Source organism: Rhinopithecus bieti, unplaced genomic scaffold (assembly GCF_001698545.2).
Source record: "Rhinopithecus bieti isolate Rb0 unplaced genomic scaffold, ASM169854v2 scaffold_61298, whole genome shotgun sequence".
Lineage (NCBI taxonomy): Eukaryota > Metazoa > Chordata > Mammalia > Primates > Cercopithecidae > Rhinopithecus > Rhinopithecus bieti.
Window position 1 is genome coordinate 26,445 of NW_016823727.1, and position 22,422 is coordinate 48,866.

General features: G+C 35.0%; 1 protein-coding gene across 1 annotated transcript in view; it reads left to right on the plus strand.

The window, feature by feature from the left end:
• CDK17 (cyclin dependent kinase 17) overlaps positions 1 to 22,422 on the plus strand; it is a 53,436-nt gene that overhangs the window by 15,225 nt on the left and 15,789 nt on the right. Inside the window, exons 3-9 of the mRNA XM_017861751.1 lie at positions 802 to 935; positions 3,083 to 3,208; positions 16,707 to 16,763; positions 18,062 to 18,176; positions 19,032 to 19,126; positions 19,418 to 19,480; positions 21,591 to 21,714. Of these exons, the coding sequence (XP_017717240.1) occupies positions 802 to 935; positions 3,083 to 3,208; positions 16,707 to 16,763; positions 18,062 to 18,176; positions 19,032 to 19,126; positions 19,418 to 19,480; positions 21,591 to 21,714 (714 nt within the window). The remainder of the gene's footprint in view (positions 1 to 801; positions 936 to 3,082; positions 3,209 to 16,706; positions 16,764 to 18,061; positions 18,177 to 19,031; positions 19,127 to 19,417; positions 19,481 to 21,590; positions 21,715 to 22,422) is intronic.

A 22,422-nucleotide genomic window follows, 5' to 3' on the forward strand; every position in this document is an offset into this window, starting at 1 on the left:
AAAAAAAAAAAAGAAAGAAAGAAAACAGTATATAAGTTTGTTTTTAATATTTTCAAATGAAATTTATCTTCTTCGCCCAACTTCCATTTAACTTTTATCTCTATTAAACGTACCATAACCCACCTTTACTGTATTATGTTTTGCTCTGAACAGATTTTGAGTATTTGAAGATCATAAACTTGTTTTTGTAGTTCTCGTCCAAAGTAGATATTCAGCAAATAATTTTTTGTTTTATTTTTAACACTGAGGGTGCAGGGAGGAGAAACTGCATTAGCAGCTTTTAAGAGATGTTTTAAAGAATATTGAAAGAATTAGCTCCATTTGACCATAGACCCAGTGACACATTATTTAGTGGAAAGAATACTAAATAAGAGGCAAATGACCAGGCATCTATTCCAGCTCTGCGTCTAAGCCTTGTGACCTTTTGAAAGTCATTTAACCTTTCAAGTCTCAGTTCCCAGGTCTAGAAAATGAGAGCACTGGCTCATTCTCAGAGAGATTATTTGCAGTTTATATTATAAACTCAATATAATATAATATAGTAATATTATATTAACCCTTGATAATAACTTGAATGTTACTTTTTTCATAATTTGAAAGTGTAAACAAATTTCATACTACTATTTTAAGACATTTGAGTCATATTTTCATCTATTAACTGCATACCTGTGGCACCTAGAATGTAAATGACTTTTATGCTATGATTTTTACTTATTGGCCTTCTATATTTTACCCATAGTGATAACAAATTATATATTAGAATATAGTGTATCTCTTTTAATGTCTCATTTTTTGATATAGATATTGTTCATGAAAATCTAAAAATGGGATCAGATGGTGAGAGTGACCAAGCTTCTGGGACATCATCTGATGAAGTCCAGTCACCTACAGGTGTTTGTCTCAGAAATCGTATACATAGACGGATCTCGATGGAGGTAATCATTTAAAAAATACAAATATACCTGTGAATATGTATGTTGGTATATGTTAATATACATACATATCAAGTGGAGTAAATGCCCATTTAAAAATTTTCATGAAGACATGTGACACTTGTAAGAAAGTTACTTCTTTGCATTCATAAATTGCAGTCTGCAAATATTTTACCTTTTAACATTTTTATCCCAATATAGATGTGCAGTATAGTTGTTCACATTCTGTGAAACATTTATTTTAATTTTTGGTGAAACGTTATTTTAGGTTCTCCATTAAGGGGAAGTGAATTTTCAAAAATTCTGGAAATACAGGATGATATATTAGCGATGTCTTCTTTTAGAAAATATTATTTTAATTATATTTTGAGATTCATTTGGGTAATTAGCATTTTGTTTTCTCTATTTCAAATTTTAAGAGGTATAAATAAAATACACAGCTTTTTTTCTTGCATTATATTATAAAAGGGGGTGTCCTTTCCTTTGTGGTTCACTATACCTACTAATCTCTGAAGCACATTTATTTCTCCATGTAAAAGGATGAAGAATTCATTTTCTTTGCTCTGTAAGTGTTGTGGTATAACCTTGAGGACATAAGTTGATCGTGACTGTTATTTCAGTACATACTGTAAACTAAAATAGGTTTCTGCAAAAAAAATTGAACATGTTTTGAAATAAAAGTATTGTTGCTTTTTTGATGCTGTTGAGATGATGATTAGGGTATCTCTCCTATTGGTTGGTTATATTTTCATTATAAAAGGATTGCTTCTTGATCAGTTAAGGAAAACTTACCAGTTTTCTAAATGATAAATTAACATTTTCAGTTGTTGAAATCAATGATATATTTATGTGATACAATACTAATGAAAATATTTCTTGTTTTTCTTCACCTTATAGATGATTTTTATTAAAATCATTTGTTTTATTTAGTATTAGGATCTGTATCTGGAGTTTCTCATTCTTCATTGAGCTGTAATTTGTTTCCCCACCACCAAGGAGGCATGCTCTAGATTATATTCTTTTTATAGTATATATTTTTTTCTGTTTTATGAGACAGGGCCTCATTCTGTCACCCAGACTGGAGTACAGTGGTGGGATCTCAGCTTACCACAGCCTCAACCTCCTGGGCTCAAGTGATCCTCCTACCTCAGCCCCCCAAGGAGCTGGGACTCCAGGCACACACCACCACGCCCGGCTACTTTTTTTGTATTATTTGTAGAGACTGGGTTTCACTATATTGGCTTCCCAAAATGCTAGGATTACAGGCTTGAGCCACTGCACCTGATCTATAGTATATTTTAATATCTGGAAAGACTTATTTCTGTATCCCTCCCCCATATACACATATACACATATATTATAGAATGTTTTTGGATTTTTTTCTGTTTATTATCGATACATTTTAGGCATTTTATTTTGTTCTAAGAATAAGCTTATTGTGTTTTCTTAGTGGTTATATAACTTATAAGATTAATATAGAAAGGACCAGTATCTTTTCATTACTTATTCTTACCATTTGGTGGCATTGTATGTTTTTATACTTTAAGTCTTATATTTCTCAGTAAATATTTATGCAGTTCCTATACCTCTCCATTCTGTTTCATGATTTGGCTGCTATTATGAATAGGAGGAATTTCTTTTTATAGGGCTTAAATTTCTTGATGTGATAATATTATAGGCAAGATTCTTTTCAAGTTTCTCCCAGCTCGCATTGTATAATTAAATAAAGTAGAAATGCCATTAACATGGCAGTAATAAATACAATTCTCTTTCCCCATGTTGCATACAAGATCTTATAATATGTACTTGGTTAGTTATTTAAACTGATCACAGAGTTTGTGGTAGTCTTTGCCTATTCTTACTATAATAATTTTAAAGTAAATTTCAAGTTTAATTTACCAGTGAAAGGACTTAAAAATTACTGGGGTTGCAAAATTTCATTTCTGTAACACTTCGCTGTATACGTTTGCTTACAGTAAATGTTTCTGCCATGAGTGTATCACATATAATCCATGTAAGTAACTTTGCAGCTGCAATAAAACTTTACAGTTACTTATCGCTAAGAAATAATATGTTAGAGCCTATGAATACAAAAGCCAAATGCCCTTGCCTTTTCTATTTTTGATTACCTTTTTTTTCTTTTTTTTAAGGATTTAAATAAGCGGTTATCGCTGCCTGCAGACATCAGAATACCTGATGGGTATCTTGAAAAGTTGCAGATTAACAGTCCACCATTTGACCAACCAATGAGTCGAAGGTCTCGTAGAGCTTCCTTAGTAAGTTTTTGGTCTCCTGTACCTCCACCATCAATCAGATCTGCTTGTTTGATTCTTCTGGGTGTAAACATTTTGAATTAACTTTTATATTTGACCTTGGAATAGCTAAATTTTATTATATTGCCTTCTCAGTTTTATTATTTCCCATTCTTAAAGGTTTATTGGAACCCTTAAGATGCATTCAATAGAATGCATATTGGAATAGGATTTAAGGTATATTATATTTTATTTTTGGTAAATATTAATACATGCTAGATATATAAATACATACTAGATATATAGATATACTAGATATGTGCTGGATAGATAAACATACATATTAATGTATACTAGATATACAGAGAAGTACACAAACCATAATTGTACAGCTCAACCAACTTTTGAAATGTTAACATACCTGTGTAACTAGTACCTGGATCAGTAAAAGACAATTTCAGAAATCTCAGAAACCCCATGCTGCTCCCTTTCTCTTTACTTAGTATTCCTCACTTCCTCAACTGTAGCCATACTCTCTGCCTTCTGATGCTAAAGATTAGTTTTACCCATATGTGTGACACTGTTCTGATCATACTGTTTTTATAGTGTATTTTGATATGTGGATCTTTTAAAATCCCATTCACGTATATTCTTATTTATTTTTTAAATGTGTAATTATTATCTTTCTGATTATCCTTATTACAACTTCTGAGCTTTGTGTAATTATATGTAATTATATTAAAATATATTTTATATAAATATATAGAATTATATACTTATACAAAGTTTATATATATATTGCACAATATGTATCCCAGTATGTATGTAAGTTATATATATGTATTATTTTTGTGGTTGGCTTCTTTTGTTCAGTATTATGTTTGCGAGGTTCAGCCCTATTTTTGCATGTAATTATAGATAGTTCGTTTTCATTGTTGCGTAAAATTCCATTTATGAGTGTACTGTACTTTATCCATTCTCCTGTCAGTGGGCATTCTGGTTGTTTTCAGTTTTTGGCTATTACCAAATAATGCTTCTATCAATAATTGCTGCGCATGTTTTTTGGTTAACATATGTAAGCATTTCTGTTGAGTGCTTACCTAGGAGTGGAATTGTTGCATTATATTGTATGCATATGCTGTGCTTCAGTAGATACTGTCAACAGCTTTCCAGAGTGGTTGTACCAACTTACACTTCCATCACTAGCATATAATCGTTCTGGTTGTTCTCCTTGCCAACTTTTGATAATGTCTTTTAAAAATTATTATTTTAACTTTTCTAGTGAGTTGATAGTGGTCTCTTGGTTTTGTTTTGCATTTCTCTGATGACTAAGTTGAACACCTTTCTATGTGTTTATTATTCATCGTATGTTTCTTACATGTTTATATTTAGATACTCTCTTTGTGAATTAACTACCCAAGTCTGTTTTTCTTCTCTTTCCTATTGGGTTTTCTATCTTTTCTTATTGGTTTATACGAATTTTTCAGTATATTTTGTATAAAGGACCTTTGTCATTACATGTCTTACAGATATATTTTCCTAATATTTAGTAATTAACCCAGCACCATTTATTCAAAGGATAACTTTTCTTATTGCAGTATTACTTTAACAGGTGCTTGTTTATGTGAGAATCTCTTTTGGATGATGATAGTCCTATAGTAGAGATACATATAAAGTGCTTTGGGACAACAAAAGAGGCAGGAAGTAAAATGCAAATTACAAACTTACAGAGATAGCAGTTGTGCTGGTCCTAGAAGGATGGGCAGAAATTTGTCAGTTAAAAATGATCTATGAATGAAGGGTGTTCTAAGCAGAGGAAACTTCATGTACTAAAACTAAAACCCAGAGGTTTGTGTGTGTATGTCATGTTTGGGAAATCAGAACTGATATGAAGGGTAATACGGAATAATATAAAAGCTATGGCTTGAACGGACAGGACAGATCCAGAATGAAGCCTTAGATGTCAGGCCAAGAAGTCTGGACTTCTTCCCATGTAATGAGAAGACATCAAAGGTATTTATTTAAACAAAGGCTGACATGATCACATTTTTGTTTCATAGCAATAGCTTTAGGAAAAGTACAGACAATGAATTAGAAAGACTAGAGGCAGGGAGAATTAGGAATTTATTCAAAATTAAGGGTGATGTGGCAATCAGATGGAAATAGAAAGTAGAACATAAATCCTAGGGACCAGGAAGGGATAAAATACCCCCTAATATCCAGTTGGACTTTGCACCTGAAGGAAGAGAAATTGATGATGACTCTTGGATTGCTATCAGTTGATGTATCTCCTTTTTTACATTATTGTTGTTGTTGTTGTTGTTATTATTATTGTTATTTTTTGGAGATGGAGTCCTGCTCTGTCACCCAAGCTGGAGTGCAATGGTGCAATTTTGGCTCACTGCAATCTCCGCCTCCCCGGGTTCAAGCGATTCTCCAGCCTTAGCCTCCCAGGTAGCTGGGATTATGGGTATGCACCGCCATGCCCCGCTAATTTTTGTATTTTTAGTAGAGATGTGATTTCACCATGTTGGCCAGGCTGGTCTTGAACACCTGATCCCCCCGCCTCAGCCTCCCAAAGTGCTGAGATTACAGGCGTGAGCCACTGCATCCAGCCTTTATATGTTATTATATAATGGAACTATTTTCTTTGGAGACAAGGTCCAACTCTGTCACCTAGGCTGGAATGAGGTAGCACGATCATAGCTCACTGTAATCTTGAACTCCTGGGCCCAAGCAATCTTCACATGTCAGGCTCCTGAGTAGCTAGGACTGCAGGTGTACATCACCACACCCAGCTAATTAAAAAACTTTTTTTTTTTGTAGAGATGGCATCTCACTGTGTTGCCCATGCTGGTTTCGAATGCCTGGCCTCAAGCAGTCCTTCTGCATTGGTTTCCCAAAGTGCTAGGATTATCAGTGTGAGCCACCCCACAGCACCTGGCCCAAGTGGGTCAGGTTAGATATTCCAGTTAGATATTCTAAAAAATACTTTGGTTACATACTCTGAAAAAAATAAAATCACTTTATGCTGTATATACCATGAGCACATTGTTATTTGACATTCACCAATATATAAATATGGTAAAAAGTATAACACAGACTTGATTTTGGTATAAGCTTATGATTATCATAATTCAGCATCACTGCTTAAGACATTTTTTTTGGGGAGGGGGGTGTGTGTGTGAGAGAGAGAGAGAGACAGAGTGTCACTTTGTCACCCAGGCAGGAGTACAATGATGCGATCTTGGCTCACTGCAACCTCTGCCTCTGGTTAAATGATTTTCATGCCTCAGTCTCCTGAGTAGCTGATATTATAGGGATATGCCACCATGCCTGGCTAATTTTTGTATTTTTAGTAGAGACGGGGTTTTGCCGTGATGGCCAAGCTGGTCTCGAACTGCTGACCTCAAATGATCCACCTGCCTCAGTCTCCCACAGTGTTGGGATTACAGGCGTGAGCCACTGTGCTCGGCCAAGACATTTTTATTGGGATGATTTTGCCATTTGATTGTCAGGTCAAAGTTTTCTTTGGCTATCAATTTTTAGCAAAGATTGGTACTTAGGATAAATTTTGAGGTTGTATTTGTTCCAATGGGGAGTAAAAATTGATTTAATCACCATGTAATTTTTTAAGCTATCATTTAAGAGCATCTTTTATGGTCTACATGAAATTAAGGAAAACAGTNTATAAATATATAGAATTATATACTTATACAAAGTTTATATATATATTGCACAATATGTATCCCAGTATGTATGTAAGTTATATATATGTATTATTTTGTGGTTGGCTTCTTTTGTTCAGTATTATGTTTGCGAGGTTCAGCCCTATTTTGCATGTAATTATAGATAGTTCGTTTTCATTGTTGCGTAAAATTCCATTTATGAGTGTACTGTACTTTATCCATTCTCCTGTCAGTGGGCATTCTGGTTGTTTTCAGTTTTGGCTATTACCAAATAATGCTTCTATCAATAATTGCTGCGCATGTTTTTTGGTTAACATATGTAAGCATTTCTGTTGAGTGCTTACCTAGGAGTGGAATTGTTGCATTATATTGTATGCATATGCTGTGCTTCAGTAGATACTGTCAACAGCTTTCCAGAGTGGTTGTACCAACTTACACTTCCATCACTAGCATATAATCGTTCTGGTTGTTCTCCTTGCCAACTTTTGATAATGTCTTTTAAAATTATTATTTTAACTTTTCTAGTGAGTTGATAGTGGTCTCTTGGTTTTGTTTTGCATTTCTCTGATGACTAAGTTGAACACCTTTCTATGTGTTTATTATTCATCGTATGTTTCTTACATGTTTATATTTAGATACTCTCTTTGTGAATTAACTACCCAAGTCTGTTTTCTTCTCTTTCCTATTGGGTTTTCTATCTTTTCTTATTGGTTTATACGAATTTTCAGTATATTTTGTATAAAGGACCTTTGTCATTACATGTCTTACAGATATATTTTCCTAATATTTAGTAATTAACCCAGCACCATTTATTCAAAGGATAACTTTTCTTATTGCAGTATTACTTTAACAGGTGCTTGTTTATGTGAGAATCTCTTTTGGATGATGATAGTCCTATAGTAGAGATACATATAAAGTGCTTTGGGACAACAAAAGAGGCAGGAAGTAAAATGCAAATTACAAACTTACAGAGATAGCAGTTGTGCTGGTCCTAGAAGGATGGGCAGAAATTTGTCAGTTAAAATGATCTATGAATGAAGGGTGTTCTAAGCAGAGGAAACTTCATGTACTAAAACTAAAACCCAGAGGTTTGTGTGTGTATGTCATGTTTGGGAAATCAGAACTGATATGAAGGGTAATACGGAATAATATAAAAGCTATGGCTTGAACGGACAGGACAGATCCAGAATGAAGCCTTAGATGTCAGGCCAAGAAGTCTGGACTTCTTCCCATGTAATGAGAAGACATCAAAGGTATTTATTTAAACAAAGGCTGACATGATCACATTTTGTTTCATAGCAATAGCTTTAGGAAAAGTACAGACAATGAATTAGAAAGACTAGAGGCAGGGAGAATTAGGAATTTATTCAAAATTAAGGGTGATGTGGCAATCAGATGGAAATAGAAAGTAGAACATAAATCCTAGGGACCAGGAAGGGATAAAATACCCCTAATATCCAGTTGGACTTTGCACCTGAAGGAAGAGAAATTGATGATGACTCTTGGATTGCTATCAGTTGATGTATCTCCTTTTTTACATTATTGTTGTTGTTGTTGTTGTTATTATTATTGTTATTTTTTGGAGATGGAGTCCTGCTCTGTCACCCAAGCTGGAGTGCAATGGTGCAATTTTGGCTCACTGCAATCTCCGCCTCCCCGGGTTCAAGCGATTCTCCAGCCTTAGCCTCCCAGGTAGCTGGGATTATGGGTATGCACCGCCATGCCCCGCTAATTTTGTATTTTAGTAGAGATGTGATTTCACCATGTTGGCCAGGCTGGTCTTGAACACCTGATCCCCCCGCCTCAGCCTCCCAAAGTGCTGAGATTACAGGCGTGAGCCACTGCATCCAGCCTTTATATGTTATTATATAATGGAACTATTTTCTTTGGAGACAAGGTCCAACTCTGTCACCTAGGCTGGAATGAGGTAGCACGATCATAGCTCACTGTAATCTTGAACTCCTGGGCCCAAGCAATCTTCACATGTCAGGCTCCTGAGTAGCTAGGACTGCAGGTGTACATCACCACACCCAGCTAATTAAAAAACTTTTTTTTTTTGTAGAGATGGCATCTCACTGTGTTGCCCATGCTGGTTTCGAATGCCTGGCCTCAAGCAGTCCTTCTGCATTGGTTTCCCAAAGTGCTAGGATTATCAGTGTGAGCCACCCCACAGCACCTGGCCCAAGTGGGTCAGGTTAGATATTCCAGTTAGATATTCTAAAAAATACTTTGGTTACATACTCTGAAAAAAATAAAATCACTTTATGCTGTATATACCATGAGCACATTGTTATTTGACATTCACCAATATATAAATATGGTAAAAGTATAACACAGACTTGATTTTGGTATAAGCTTATGATTATCATAATTCAGCATCACTGCTTAAGACATTTTTTTTGGGGAGGGGGGTGTGTGTGTGAGAGAGAGAGAGAGACAGAGTGTCACTTTGTCACCCAGGCAGGAGTACAATGATGCGATCTTGGCTCACTGCAACCTCTGCCTCTGGTTAAATGATTTTCATGCCTCAGTCTCCTGAGTAGCTGATATTATAGGGATATGCCACCATGCCTGGCTAATTTTGTATTTTAGTAGAGACGGGGTTTTGCCGTGATGGCCAAGCTGGTCTCGAACTGCTGACCTCAAATGATCCACCTGCCTCAGTCTCCCACAGTGTTGGGATTACAGGCGTGAGCCACTGTGCTCGGCCAAGACATTTTATTGGGATGATTTTGCCATTTGATTGTCAGGTCAAAGTTTTCTTTGGCTATCAATTTTAGCAAAGATTGGTACTTAGGATAAATTTTGAGGTTGTATTTGTTCCAATGGGGAGTAAAATTGATTTAATCACCATGTAATTTTTTAAGCTATCATTTAAGAGCATCTTTTATGGTCTACATGAAATTAAGGAAAACAGTGCCCTCTAATGAATGCTAAGTGATTAGTTTTTATTTATGGTTAAGTGTTCCTACCTACCTCCCCCCTTTTTTTATTGAGATGGAGTTTCACTCTTGTTGCCCATGCTGGAGTGCAGTGGCATGATCTCGGGTCACCACAACCTTCGCCTCCTGGGTTCAAGCGATTCTCCTGCGTCAGCCCCCTGAGTAGCTGGGATTACAGGCATGCGCCACCATGCCTGGCTAATTTTGTATTTTTAGTAGAGATGAGGTTTCTCCATGTTGGTCAGGCTGGTCTTGAACTCCTCACTTCAGGTGATCTGCCTGCCTCGGCCTCCCAAAGTGCTGGGATTACAGGCGTGAGCCCCTGCGCCTGGCCTGGGCTTATAGATTTCAGATAAATCATGCCAGCTATGTTTTGGATTTTACTGATGCATCCATTTCATTATTCATCTACCTTACTAAAGCATACTTTTTGGAAATACATTAAAAATTATTCTTCAAAATGAAAATCTCTACCTTAGGTTTATATTTGAACATAGGCAGTGAAGGAGGGCATGTGAAAGTTAGGGATGGATGGAAAATGAGTGGGAAAAAAGAAATTCATTCTTTTACATGTATTAGAATTTGTGTATCTATAGATAATATATTCTTTATATACCTAGGTAAAAGTTTTTTCAGAGAGATCAGTTTTTCAACATAGAAGTCTGGACCCTAGGTTTATGTGTAAAAGAGATGGGTAAAGATTAGGGATGGGTGGAGAGGAGGCAGGAAAAGAAAATATTATTCACGTGTACTAGAGTTCATTTTTCCATGGATAATATACCCTTAATCTAAAAAATAAAATGTTTTTTAAGGTAAAATGTAAAATTTAGCCTTGTCTTCTAAAAGTTTTAAACTTTCAGTGTGTTGTTCTCTTTTTTTTTTTTTAATAAATTATTTGTAGAGACAGGGTAACACTATATTGCCCAGGCTGGTCTTGAACTCCTGGCCTCAATCAGTCCTGTTGCTTTGGCCTCCCAAATCATTACAGGTGTAAGCCACCTTTCCTAGCCTGTTTTCATATTTTCTAATGGCAATATATAATGAGTAGTGAAAATAACATAAAACCTTTGCTTGAGTAGGAATTAAGAAACAATTCATTTTTCCTGGAGAAGTTATACAGTGGGGCTCATTGGGTCTAATATAAATTTATGGTCATCAACCTTGCATAGATCCCCAGTGTTGCCTGGCTACTCCACTTTCTCTGATTAACTCTTCCTCTTCTTACTGTAAGCAGATGATCTCTCTTCCTACATCAAAAAAGAGAGAGGGCCAGATGCTGTGGCTCATGCCTGTAATCCCACCACTTTGAGAGGCTGAGGCAGGAGGTTTGCTTGAGCCCAGGAGTCCAAGACCAGCCTGGACAACATAGTGAGACCTCCATCTTTACAAAAAAATTAACAAAGCTAGCCAGGCGTAGTGGCATGCCTTTGTAGTCCCAGCTACTTGGTAGGTGGGAGGTGAGAGGATCACTTGAGCCCAAGAGGATGAGGTTGCAGTGAGCCATGATTGCACCACTGCACTCCAGCCTTGGCAACAGAGCGAGAGACCCTGTCTCAAAAATAAAAGGGGGCCATTAACTGGAAACTCCCTCCTTTTCTGTATAATAAACTTGCAAATCTATCTATACATATACTCATTCTGTTCTTTGTTTTTAATTTTGAGAAGTTGTCCCCCTTACTATCCCATCTTTTCAGGATGCTTAAGACTGTTATCCCTATAAACTCATGTGTGTTCAGTCTCTCATTTCTTATCTTAATCCTTTCCATTGACTTTTTATTTATATAAACTTACAATTTTAGTTTTATATTTACAGAAAAAATTAGAAAAATTATATAGTTCTTATATATCACATATCCAGTTACCCTATTACTAACATTTTATATTACTTTAATACATTTGTCACAACTAAGGAACCAACATTGGTACATTACTAGTAACAAAACTCCATAGTTTATTCGGATTTTACTAATTTTTTGTCAGTGTTCTTTTTCTGTCCCAGTACCCCGTCCAGGATACCGCGTTACATTTAGTGATCATATGTCATGTTAAAAATATTGGCTATTGGATTGGTGAAGTGCTGTTTAGTAGTACTTTATGATTGATAAGAAATAAAATATTCTCAGCATATTTAGTTAAATATTAGAATAGTGGGAAAGCCTATATGTAGATAGTCAGGATTCATCAGCGCTTCATTGCCCTTATGATAATGGTATATACCCAGTGGAAGTTTTGTGAGACTGAGTGCAGCTTCAATTAGAATGAAGGTCATCCATATATAAAAATTTGTCTTATTGTATTAAAATCATAGGTTTCTACATTTTAAGAGCATATTCCTTCCTAAACGATGAATGTTTGGATTCTTCATTCCTGGTTTTACCAATGTAGACCATATAGACCTTTCTTATTTCTCAGAGCAGGTGAGAAAATACAGTCAAGTCCTTGCATTTCTCAGCAATTAGAAAGATAAGATGGAATGTGGAAGTGAGGTTCAAAGTCCCATAGAATTTACCTTTAGCATATTATGTACAGGTATACAGGATTAAGGTGGTATTGTGGTGATGATAATAGCAATTTTTGTAAGACAAATTGACTCAGTAGAATAGAGATTCTCAATCTCTCCCCCTGCCCACCAAGTCTAAGGGATAAAACACATTTCTGTCATTAACAGTAACTCGGTAATTCCCACAGGGAGGGAAATGAATGTTTGAAAAAGCCTCCCTCTTCCCCTGCTGTTTCTTTTTTTGTTGTGTTTTGAGACAGAGTTTTGCTCTGTCGCCAGGCTGGAGTGCAGTGGCACGATCTTGGCTCACCACAATCTCTGCCTCCCAGGTTCAAGCGATTCTCCTGCCTCAGCCTCCCGAGTAGCTGGGATTACAGGCATGTACCACCACACCCAGCTAATTTTTCTATTTTTAGTAGAGACAGGGTTTCACCATGTTGACCAGGATGGTCTTGATCTCCTGACCTTGTGATCCACCCGCTTCAGCTTCCCAAAGTGCTGGGATTACAGGCATGAGCCACTGTGCCCGGCCCCGTTTCTTATATATTAATACATACTCACTCTTAAAATGTCCTCTATAGATCCTCTGTACATACAGAAGCTTTCACCTTTATCTCTGGTTTCATTTTCCGCAATTTACCTGAGGTCAAGCACAGTCTGAAGATAGGTGAATACAATGCAATAAGATTATTTTGAGAGTGAGAGATAGAGACAGCATTCACATAACTTTTATTACAGTGTATTATTATTGTTATTTATTTTATTAGTTGATCTCTTACTCGGCAAAATTTATAAATTAAACTTTATCTTAGGAGTGAATTGATATGTATAGGGAAAAACCTAGTACATACAGGTTTCAGTGCTATCTGCTGTTTCAGGCATCCACTGGTGGTCTTAGAAGTATCCCCTGTGGATAAGGGGGACCTCCTATACTTCATTTGTTTGGATGCTCAGTTAGAACAGCATCTCCAGCATGTGATAGAGTAATTATGTTGCTAGATCCAAAGTAAACAAAAAATTTCCCATAAGGCGTGGTATTGCTTACAAGTTACACTGAATTCTAGGAATACTATTATAAATTATAATTTAATTTACATATATATTTTTAGAATTTTCATATGCTTATGCTCTAAGTCATCTAAATAGGAATTTGCTTGGGCTGCCAAAAAGTGAAGTATTTTCTTGGAACAGTGAAATATCAGAAAAAATTATCTTTATTTGTCTGGAAAGCAGCATTAGGGGGGCTTTTATATTACATGAAAATATAAGCTTTAAGCAGTGATAGTATCATACCCGAGGTTTATCCAAGGCGCAGTTATTGCTAATTGAAAATTTTTCCCAAATACCCCGCCGTGACAACTTGCAATATAGTTGGCACTGGCAATTTTTGAGTTTCTACAGAAACTGAAACAACAACATATACATTATAAAGTTTATTGTGCTATTTCTTTAGCTATTATTTTTTTCTATGAAACTTTTAAAATATTCTAAAATAATCTAGGATGGAACTCAGTCTAGATTGTGAACTCATGAAAGTGGGAATCATATCTGTCTTCTCTAGCACCTAACATTGTGCTGGGTAAATGTTGAATAAATGAGCTTTGTCCTCTGTCCTCTGAATAATTTCTGTAGGAGAGCATGTCAACAAGCTAGTCATTATATCTATTGTTAATCTTGTCGTGTTCAGCAAATAAAAATGCAAGCAAAATTTTCTAAAAATTTTATTTAAAGATTCAGTAAGTACTATTTTGATGTAATCATTAAATCCTAAGTTGGAGATTTCTAAAATGGGGGCTACGCTTTTACTTTTTGAATTAGGATCTGACAGACAATTCACTAGTGTAATTGTGCCTTTGTCTGAATTCTCTGCCTGCCTGCCTGCCTGCATGGGTGGAATTCAGTAGTGTTGTTTATTTTATAGACTGATTATTCAAATTTAAACCTAACCTCATACATTTTTGTCTTTACAGTCTAATTTGTAGTCCATTTACATAGTCTTTAAAGCAAACCTCGACATTTTGTCATAGTAACCGTTGGACCCTAGTGTGTTTGATGTTTTAAGAACATAGTAGTATTCATTCATTCCAGATAAAAGGATTAATAAGAACATTTCTCTACTCCCGAGAAGAAAAAATGCCTAGCTTACAGTCTTATTTCCTGTGTGCTTCTCATTGTTGTAATGACATTTTAAATATTTTTTTCAGGAATATTCATTCTTTTGTTCATACTAGTTTGCATTTGTTCTCAATATAGTGTTTCCCCCCCCATAAAAGATGACACAAAACTTAAAATTCATGGCAAAAATGCGATGGTTCCATATTCATGGATTTATAAATTCCAGAGATAAGTATCAGAATAAAGATACTTTATTAGTTTCTGTGATCTTGGCAATTAGCCTTTTTTATGAAGTAAAGTGTTTAAGATCATATATAAATAGGCTATATAAAACATACGTGAATTAAAATATTATTCAGAATCAGACTGTCATGTACCAGATAGTGGGCTATTTACCATGTTCTTCATACTGATTTTGAAAACTTCACTTGTATTTTTAAAATGTTATCTATTGTAGTTTTACTTCTTTATTTTGCGTAGTTATTGATATCAGAAAGCAAAGGACTTAATACTGAGTCATGTACAATACATGGATGAATAGTGTATGATGGTTGTAAAACTTCATTTTAATTTAATGTTTTATGAAAATGTCATATATAGGAAAATGTCATAAAGAGTACAAAATAATTTTCATTCATTCAATAATACCTGTGACCGAAGTTTTAATTAATTTACTAAAATTGAGTTAAGTACTATTGGATGTGTAATTTTCCACATGGCTTTTAATATGATATATATCATTGTAACAAAAAGATAAAAACAGTTCTTTTGAGGGACCTCTGCTACTTTTGGCCATTCAACTTTGGATAATTTATCCTATTGTCTAAAATTGTAAGTGATGCAAGTCTAATTACCAAAGATTATTTTAATTTTATTCCGTAGTTCCAAGGAAAAGTGCATATTTAGATCTCTAGAGTTTGACTAAATCACAGCACTTAATCATCTGGCATAATTTAGACACCTTTGAGAACTGAGATTATGTATTGAAAAACATTATTTCCTTTCACCAGCTTTTATTTAAGGGCATTAGCACCATTCTAAGCAAGTGAATCTTTCTTTAGATTATCATTACCTTTTCCATTATCTACAAAGGGGTACTAGAAAGCAACTTTAAGAAAATTATTTTCCCATTCTGTTTTACTTTTAAAATATTTCTGCTTTCTCAGTCCCTAGTTTTCAATCTATCAAAAATGTTTTTTCCTAAATGTGTTATGGTTTTTTCTTTTTCATTTTAAATATTGGGTCTGTATTACATATTTAGGTATATTTCATCTGCCCTATTTATTGTCTCTATACACAATAGGCAGGCAAGCTCAAGGTTTAAAAGCAAGGCTTTTGAGAACTCACTTTTAAAGCATTTTCTCTTGTTGTGGGTTGTTGCTGTTTTGTTTTGTTTTGTTTTGGCGGCAGGGTGTAGCCAGAATTAGACTTAACGTTGCTGCTTCTATGTTTGCCATTTCCTGATCCGTAGTAGAGCATGATTTTCAGTTTTCTTTTTCATTATATTTTGATTGGAAAACCTGAAACAAATAGTATTTTGTTGTTTGCGGGGCTTCCTTGAGAATTAAGATTGGTGAGGGAAAATATATAGGAAAAATATTTATTTTATAATTTTGTTAAAAAGAAAATCCCAAGTAGTTATCCTTGATAAGATTCTTTAGTATCTTAAAACACCTGTGGTATCTTAGAATAAAACAAAATATTTTTCATGACAGAATGTTAACTACATATATAAAAGGTTGGGTTGACAATTTTGATTGTGAACTTTGATATTTTTGAACCTTTGAATATTCCAACATTGGGTTTATTTTAAAACTTGATAGATATTCAACCATTTGATTATAATCAGATTTTTCTATTCTTAGTCACTCTTTAGAGTGGAAAAGTTTCAAAAGTTGAGGAAGAGATGAATTGAAACTTTAAGAATAAATACTAGGCCAGGCGCGGTGGCTCACGCCTGTAATCCCAGCACTTTGGGAGGCCAAGGCAGGCAGATCACTTGAGGTCAGGAGTTTGAGAACAGCCTGGCCAATGTGTTGAAACCCTCTCTCTGCTAAAAATACAAAAATTAGCTGGGCGAGGTGGTGCGCGCCTGTAATCCCAGCTGCTCCGGAGGCTGAGGCAGGAGAATCACTCAAACCCAGGAGGTGGAGGTTGCAATGAGCCAAGATTGTGCCACCAAACTCCAGCCTGGGCGACAGAGTGAGACGACGCTGTCTCAAAAAAAAAAAAAAAAAAAAGAATAAATACAAAATTTATCATTGTTTACTTTTCAGTCAGAAATCGGCTTTGGAAAAATGGAAACCTACATCAAATTGGAAAAGCTTGGAGAGGTAAGTAAATATTTATTTCAAAATGTAAGACACATTTTTTTCTTATTCTTCATTCTCTGTTACTCCACAGTTTTTGTTAACCTGGAAAAAATATAAATACTGATGTCTACAAGATTATATACTTGTTCTGGAAAGGTAACAGAGTTTCTAGGAGTTAGAGTCTTCAATTCTTGAAATTTTCCCATCAGTTTGAGAGGAAATGGATTTTTTTTATAGCTTTGAAATTTTTATTGCAGCAAATTTGTATTGTTTTCTTGATAACAAAGTAGGCATTTGTCACTTAGTCCACTGGCAGTCTACTGTCCATGCCATTATGGGAAATTGCATGAGTTCAGACCTGTGAAAATCAGAATAAAGATAAAACACATTTTTTGAAGGTTAAGGAAATTCTTAAGATCTTGGTTTTCTTGGACTTGCTACTGGTACTACTGATTTAGAAGTGGCCTACCTCCTATAGTAAGAAAGGGCAAAGAAAATAATAGGGACGCCTTAAAGGATCTTGAGGGCTGTCCTGGCAATGATAGAAGAGATCCTTGTTTTTTAAAGGAGAGTTTATGTAGATTCTGAAAAGTCTGGAAACATGGGTAAAATTTTTATGATTGCTGGGCGTGGTGGCTCACGCCTGTAATCCCAGCGTTTTGGGAGGCCAAGGCAGGTGGATCACGAGGTCAGGAGTTTGAGACCAGCCTAGCCAACATGGTGAAATCCCGTCTGTACTAAAAATACAAAAATTAGCCAGGCGTGGTGGCGGGCGCCTGTAATCCCAGCTACTCGGGAGGCTAAGTCAGGAGAATTGCTTGAAACCGGAAGGTGGAGGTTGCAGCAAGCCGAGATTGTGCCACTTGCACTGTAGCCTGGGTGAAAGAATGAAACTTCATCTCAAAAAAAAAAAAATTATGATTTAACAATATGTATATTACGTTTTCATTTTTCAATTAATATGTTTAATTAGTGTCCATCAGTCTCCATATACCATTGCAGGTAAAGCATCTTTGATTTTAAAGCTGTTAATCTAATTGTTAATCTGAAATAAAGTACAAAAAGTAAATATTCTATCTATGTTTTTATACTCTTGAGGCACTCTGTAGTGTTACAGAAGTATGGAAGCTGTGCATATGAACTGAAAGTCCTGTTTGCTGTAAGAAAAGCCAAGGCTGATCATTGTGTGTTTTTCTTTGCAAGATGGAATTTAACAATGCTTAGAAATTAGAAATTCAGGTAGAGCTCTTTATTATAGGATGGTATTAAATAGACTCTTATGATACTTTTGATGTGTCCTTTAAAAATATATTTTATAGGGTACATATGCAACAGTGTATAAAGGAAGAAGTAAATTGACAGAGAATTTGGTGGCATTAAAAGAGATCCGATTGGAACATGAAGAAGGTGCACCCTGCACAGCTATAAGAGAAGGTATAATAATTATACAGAACATTTTAAAATCAAAGTGGTGGAATAAGAGTTTATTTTTTATAAGTAAAAAGAGCTCAGATATACAAGTAATAAATGACTGGAAGATATAATTAAACCTTTAAAAAGCTAATTTCTAAAGCAAATATTCACAAGAAAGGAATAATATTAGTGTATAACTTATAATGAAATCTGCATTCATTAAAAATCACTATCATAGACAACTATTTGTCATAGGGAAATGTTATACATTGGTACATGGGGAACATGATAACTATAAATTAGCCAGATAAACTAAATAAATTAAAAAACAGTATGTAAACATATTTATATCATAGTACCATTTTATAAAGAAAATATTATTCAGAAAATGGCTTGAGGCAACCGATTAGTAATGTGGAGGGGAAAAATGGTTCCGTGTACTTTATATCTAAATTAATCCCAGAAGTTTCAAAAGTTAACATTTAAGAAAAATACAGAAGGTGATATGGAGAATATTATAATATTGGGGACAATTTTAAGTATTATTACATCAAACCCGGTAGTATAAAAGAAAAGAAAAAATTGATTTCCATGAAAATTTTTACAACCAATCCCCTTGGTAAATTATTGTTTTAAACTTAAGAGAATAATTTTTTTTTTTTTAATAGCACTGTTGCCCAGGCTGGTCTTGAACTCCTGGGCTCAAGTGATCCGCCTGCCTCAGCCTCTCAAAAGTGCTGGGATTATAGGCATGAGCCACTGCCCAAGACCTGAATTTAAGAGAATCTTTTAATCAGTTCATATGTTCAACTTACTTCAGGTTTTTATAAAGACTACCACGGACTAAACAATTGTCTTTCTTTTTCTGTTTTGCAGTTTCACTATTAAAGGATTTAAAACATGCAAATATAGTAACCTTACATGACATTGTTCACACAGATAAATCTTTGACTTTGGTGTTTGAGTATCTGGTAAGCATCTCATAAAAATTCAGTATTTAACTTTGCTTTAGAAAATATAGTAAATTGGACTTTCAGTTTGTTTTTTATTTTCTTTAAACTGCAGCTGTGCTTAGATAAATTGGACTTTTAATAGCCCAAGGAACTTTATTGTTTAGTTATCAGTTTTAATTAAATTATGTGTATGGCACATCTAATATCTTTTCTTGAAAAACGACATATTTTGAAAAACACTATTAAGTGAACCAGTCACAACATTCTGAAAACTGTGTATCACATAGCAGAGTACTGTTTTTTTTCCAGGATAAAGACCTGAAACAGTACATGGATGACTGTGGAAACATCATGAGTATGCACAACGTAAAGGTATGTTTTCGTATGTAATTTTTAAATTTTGTTTAAAGCAGAGGTGAACCATTATATAATGAAATGTACCAGCCTCATAACTCTTCTTCAGGGTTTTCTGTTTGGCCTTTATAGGTTATTGTCATCTGAACATGCAATATTTACCCAGAACTTCTGTTGACTATACTATAGCTTTCTTAGGATCAGACCTTTTTGTAGAACCACTTTATTCTTTTGACATTTCACATTACAACTGATTGTCCTAATATAGAATATATGTACAGGTATATTCTGCTTTAAAAAAAAATCAAATACGAATGATGAGTGCATTCTGTGAAAGGCCTTCTTTAAATAGTGAACTCACCAAATAAATGGTATTTAATTATAAAACAACAACTTTTCAGGACTAATGAATAAGGCCAGAACATGCAGGTTTTGTGAACCCTATGCTGGAAATGCCAATCTGTACTGTTAGGAAGCAGAGTAAGATAATTGGTATGTTTTCTTACTACAACATATTTAAAAATTTAGTGCTAAAAAAGTTTGCCATAAAATCAGTGCCAGATGACACCCAAAAGTTATCAACTGAGTAACAGCATCAGGCATAGTTTGTATTCTTATAGTAGGTTTCTTTGACCTGAGTGGTGTATCCAAATTTAGCAACGATTTATTTATCCAAACTTAGTCAACAATATGTAAGAACCTATTCTGAAAATAGGCTGTCACAGCTGTGCACTTCAGACATTTCTAATTCTGTAGGTAGTAATTTTAAACTTACATTTAAAAAAAAATTAAGTTTGGTGGTTATAAAAGAGAGCCAGTTTCTGTTACTAAAAGACGGCTCAGAACATATGGATAACACATTGCTAAGGATTTTTTAAAAGGGCTTTAAATGTACTTCCATATATATTCTGTCAGGGTTGTTTTCATCATATTTTACATTTTTGTTTGCAAAGTGTTATAACTGTCATTTTATATCTTTTTTTGGTTTTAATTTTGTTTTCCTGCTTTTATTAGCAATATTTTGAAAATAAAACAAGGTCCTTAATGATGATAATTTCACAAATGTTGAGACGTTTATTTCTTTAATGCCAGGTTTACATGATTAGCTTAAGTTGGAAAGCATTATATTATTTATTTGTTTAAGTGGCCTTTATACTTTCAAAATACAAAGTGTAACAGGAATTCGTTTACAGTAATTTTAGAGTTTTAAAAACGTAATTATGTAGACTGCAGAGACTCTGGCACAGAGAATTCATTCAGGCATACCGTTGACCTGCTGCCTTGGCTGCCTCTGTTCTAATGCTCTATTTTTCACCTACAAATGAACTGAGGGGAAACTCTTGAATCCTCTGTACTTGAGGTTCTTTTGGTTAACCCCAGAGAATCAAAGGTCTTATGTGTTCCAGAATCCTCTTTCTACCAAAATCTACAACTAAAACCCTACCATTATTAGCCTTATAGGAATTGCTTTTTTCAGAGTCGTTCAGAACACTATAGGGCTAATGCCCCTTTGTGAATCACAGTAGATTTTGAAGGCTGAGTAGGACGTGCTGAAAGTAAGAGGTGGGTGATAGAAGCTGGTTTCAGTTATTTTTATAGTAAGTAATTTGCCAGAGCTGTGCAGCAGCATTATCTTTGATACCTCAGACTTTTCATAAAATCACCAACTCCAGTGCCTTATTTTAATGACACTGCCCCAGATCAGAGTTTTTCTTTTTGTTTTTTAAGGAGCGTTGAGTGGGAGGGGGGTTGGTTGGTTGGTTGTTTTGCCAGAATTTTATAATTAAACTATGTAAACCTTAGTAGGCCTGTAAGTTTATGAGGATATGTTTTTTAAGTCATTTTCCACAGTAAATCAACTGTTACTGCTAGGAGGAAGTTTCATTTTAAAAAATATTTTCATAGATACTGTTAGACTAAAAGAAGTGGGTGCTTCAAATAGAATAATAAACTATTAAATTCAGAAAGCCACTATAAAAGGAAATAGACATTGTACTTACGGATGCAATTACTTTCTTTTTCCTGTTACAATGTTCTAGGCCAGTTGCTTTTCTCCTTACCATCATTTATGCTTATACTAAAGCATGTCTCATCTGTAAGACTGATTTTTATTTATTTGTTTCTATAGCTGTTTCTGTACCAGATTCTACGTGGTTTGGCATATTGCCATAGAAGAAAGGTATTGCATCGAGACTTGAAACCACAGAACCTCCTCATTAATGAAAAAGGAGAATTAAAGCTAGCAGATTTTGGTATGGAATGTATGAGATATTTATTAGTACTTCCAGGTTCTTAAATTTAAAAGATCAACCACTGTCATAATATGCCATTGCTTTTATGTGGGTTTGGAAATTGTCTTGGTGGCCCACAGAATAAGATATTTGACAGAACTTTGGTGGGTGATTTATGTTGGTTATTAGCAGCAAATTCTAAAAGGCACAGGCTGTTCTCAGGTGTGGACATAGACCCCTAGGGCTCCTGAGACCCTTGTAGGAGGCCTCTAAATATAAATATATTACCAAAATTGTACCATCTGTTATTTGCCTTTTTCACTGTGTTAATACTTGCAATGATGATCCCAAAGTAATAACGCATAAAATTATATATCAAAATAGTGGCACAAAAATAAATCATTGTATTTTTTTTTTTTTTTTTTTTTTTTGGAAAAGGGTTTTGTTTTAAACCCCGGCGGGGAGAAAATGGTGTGATCTTGGCTCACTGCAACCTCTGCTTCCTGGGTTCAAGTGACTCTCCTGCCTCAGCCTCCCAGGTAGCTGGGATTACAGGCATGCGCCACCATGCCTTGCTAATTTTGCATATTTAGTGTGACCATCATGTTAGGCTGCGGTCTCGAATCTGACCTCAGGGTGGTCCACCCGCCTCGGTCCCAAAGTGCTGCGGATACAGGCGTGCAGCCACCCGGGCCCAGGCCATCATTGTTTCTTTACACTCTTTACTTA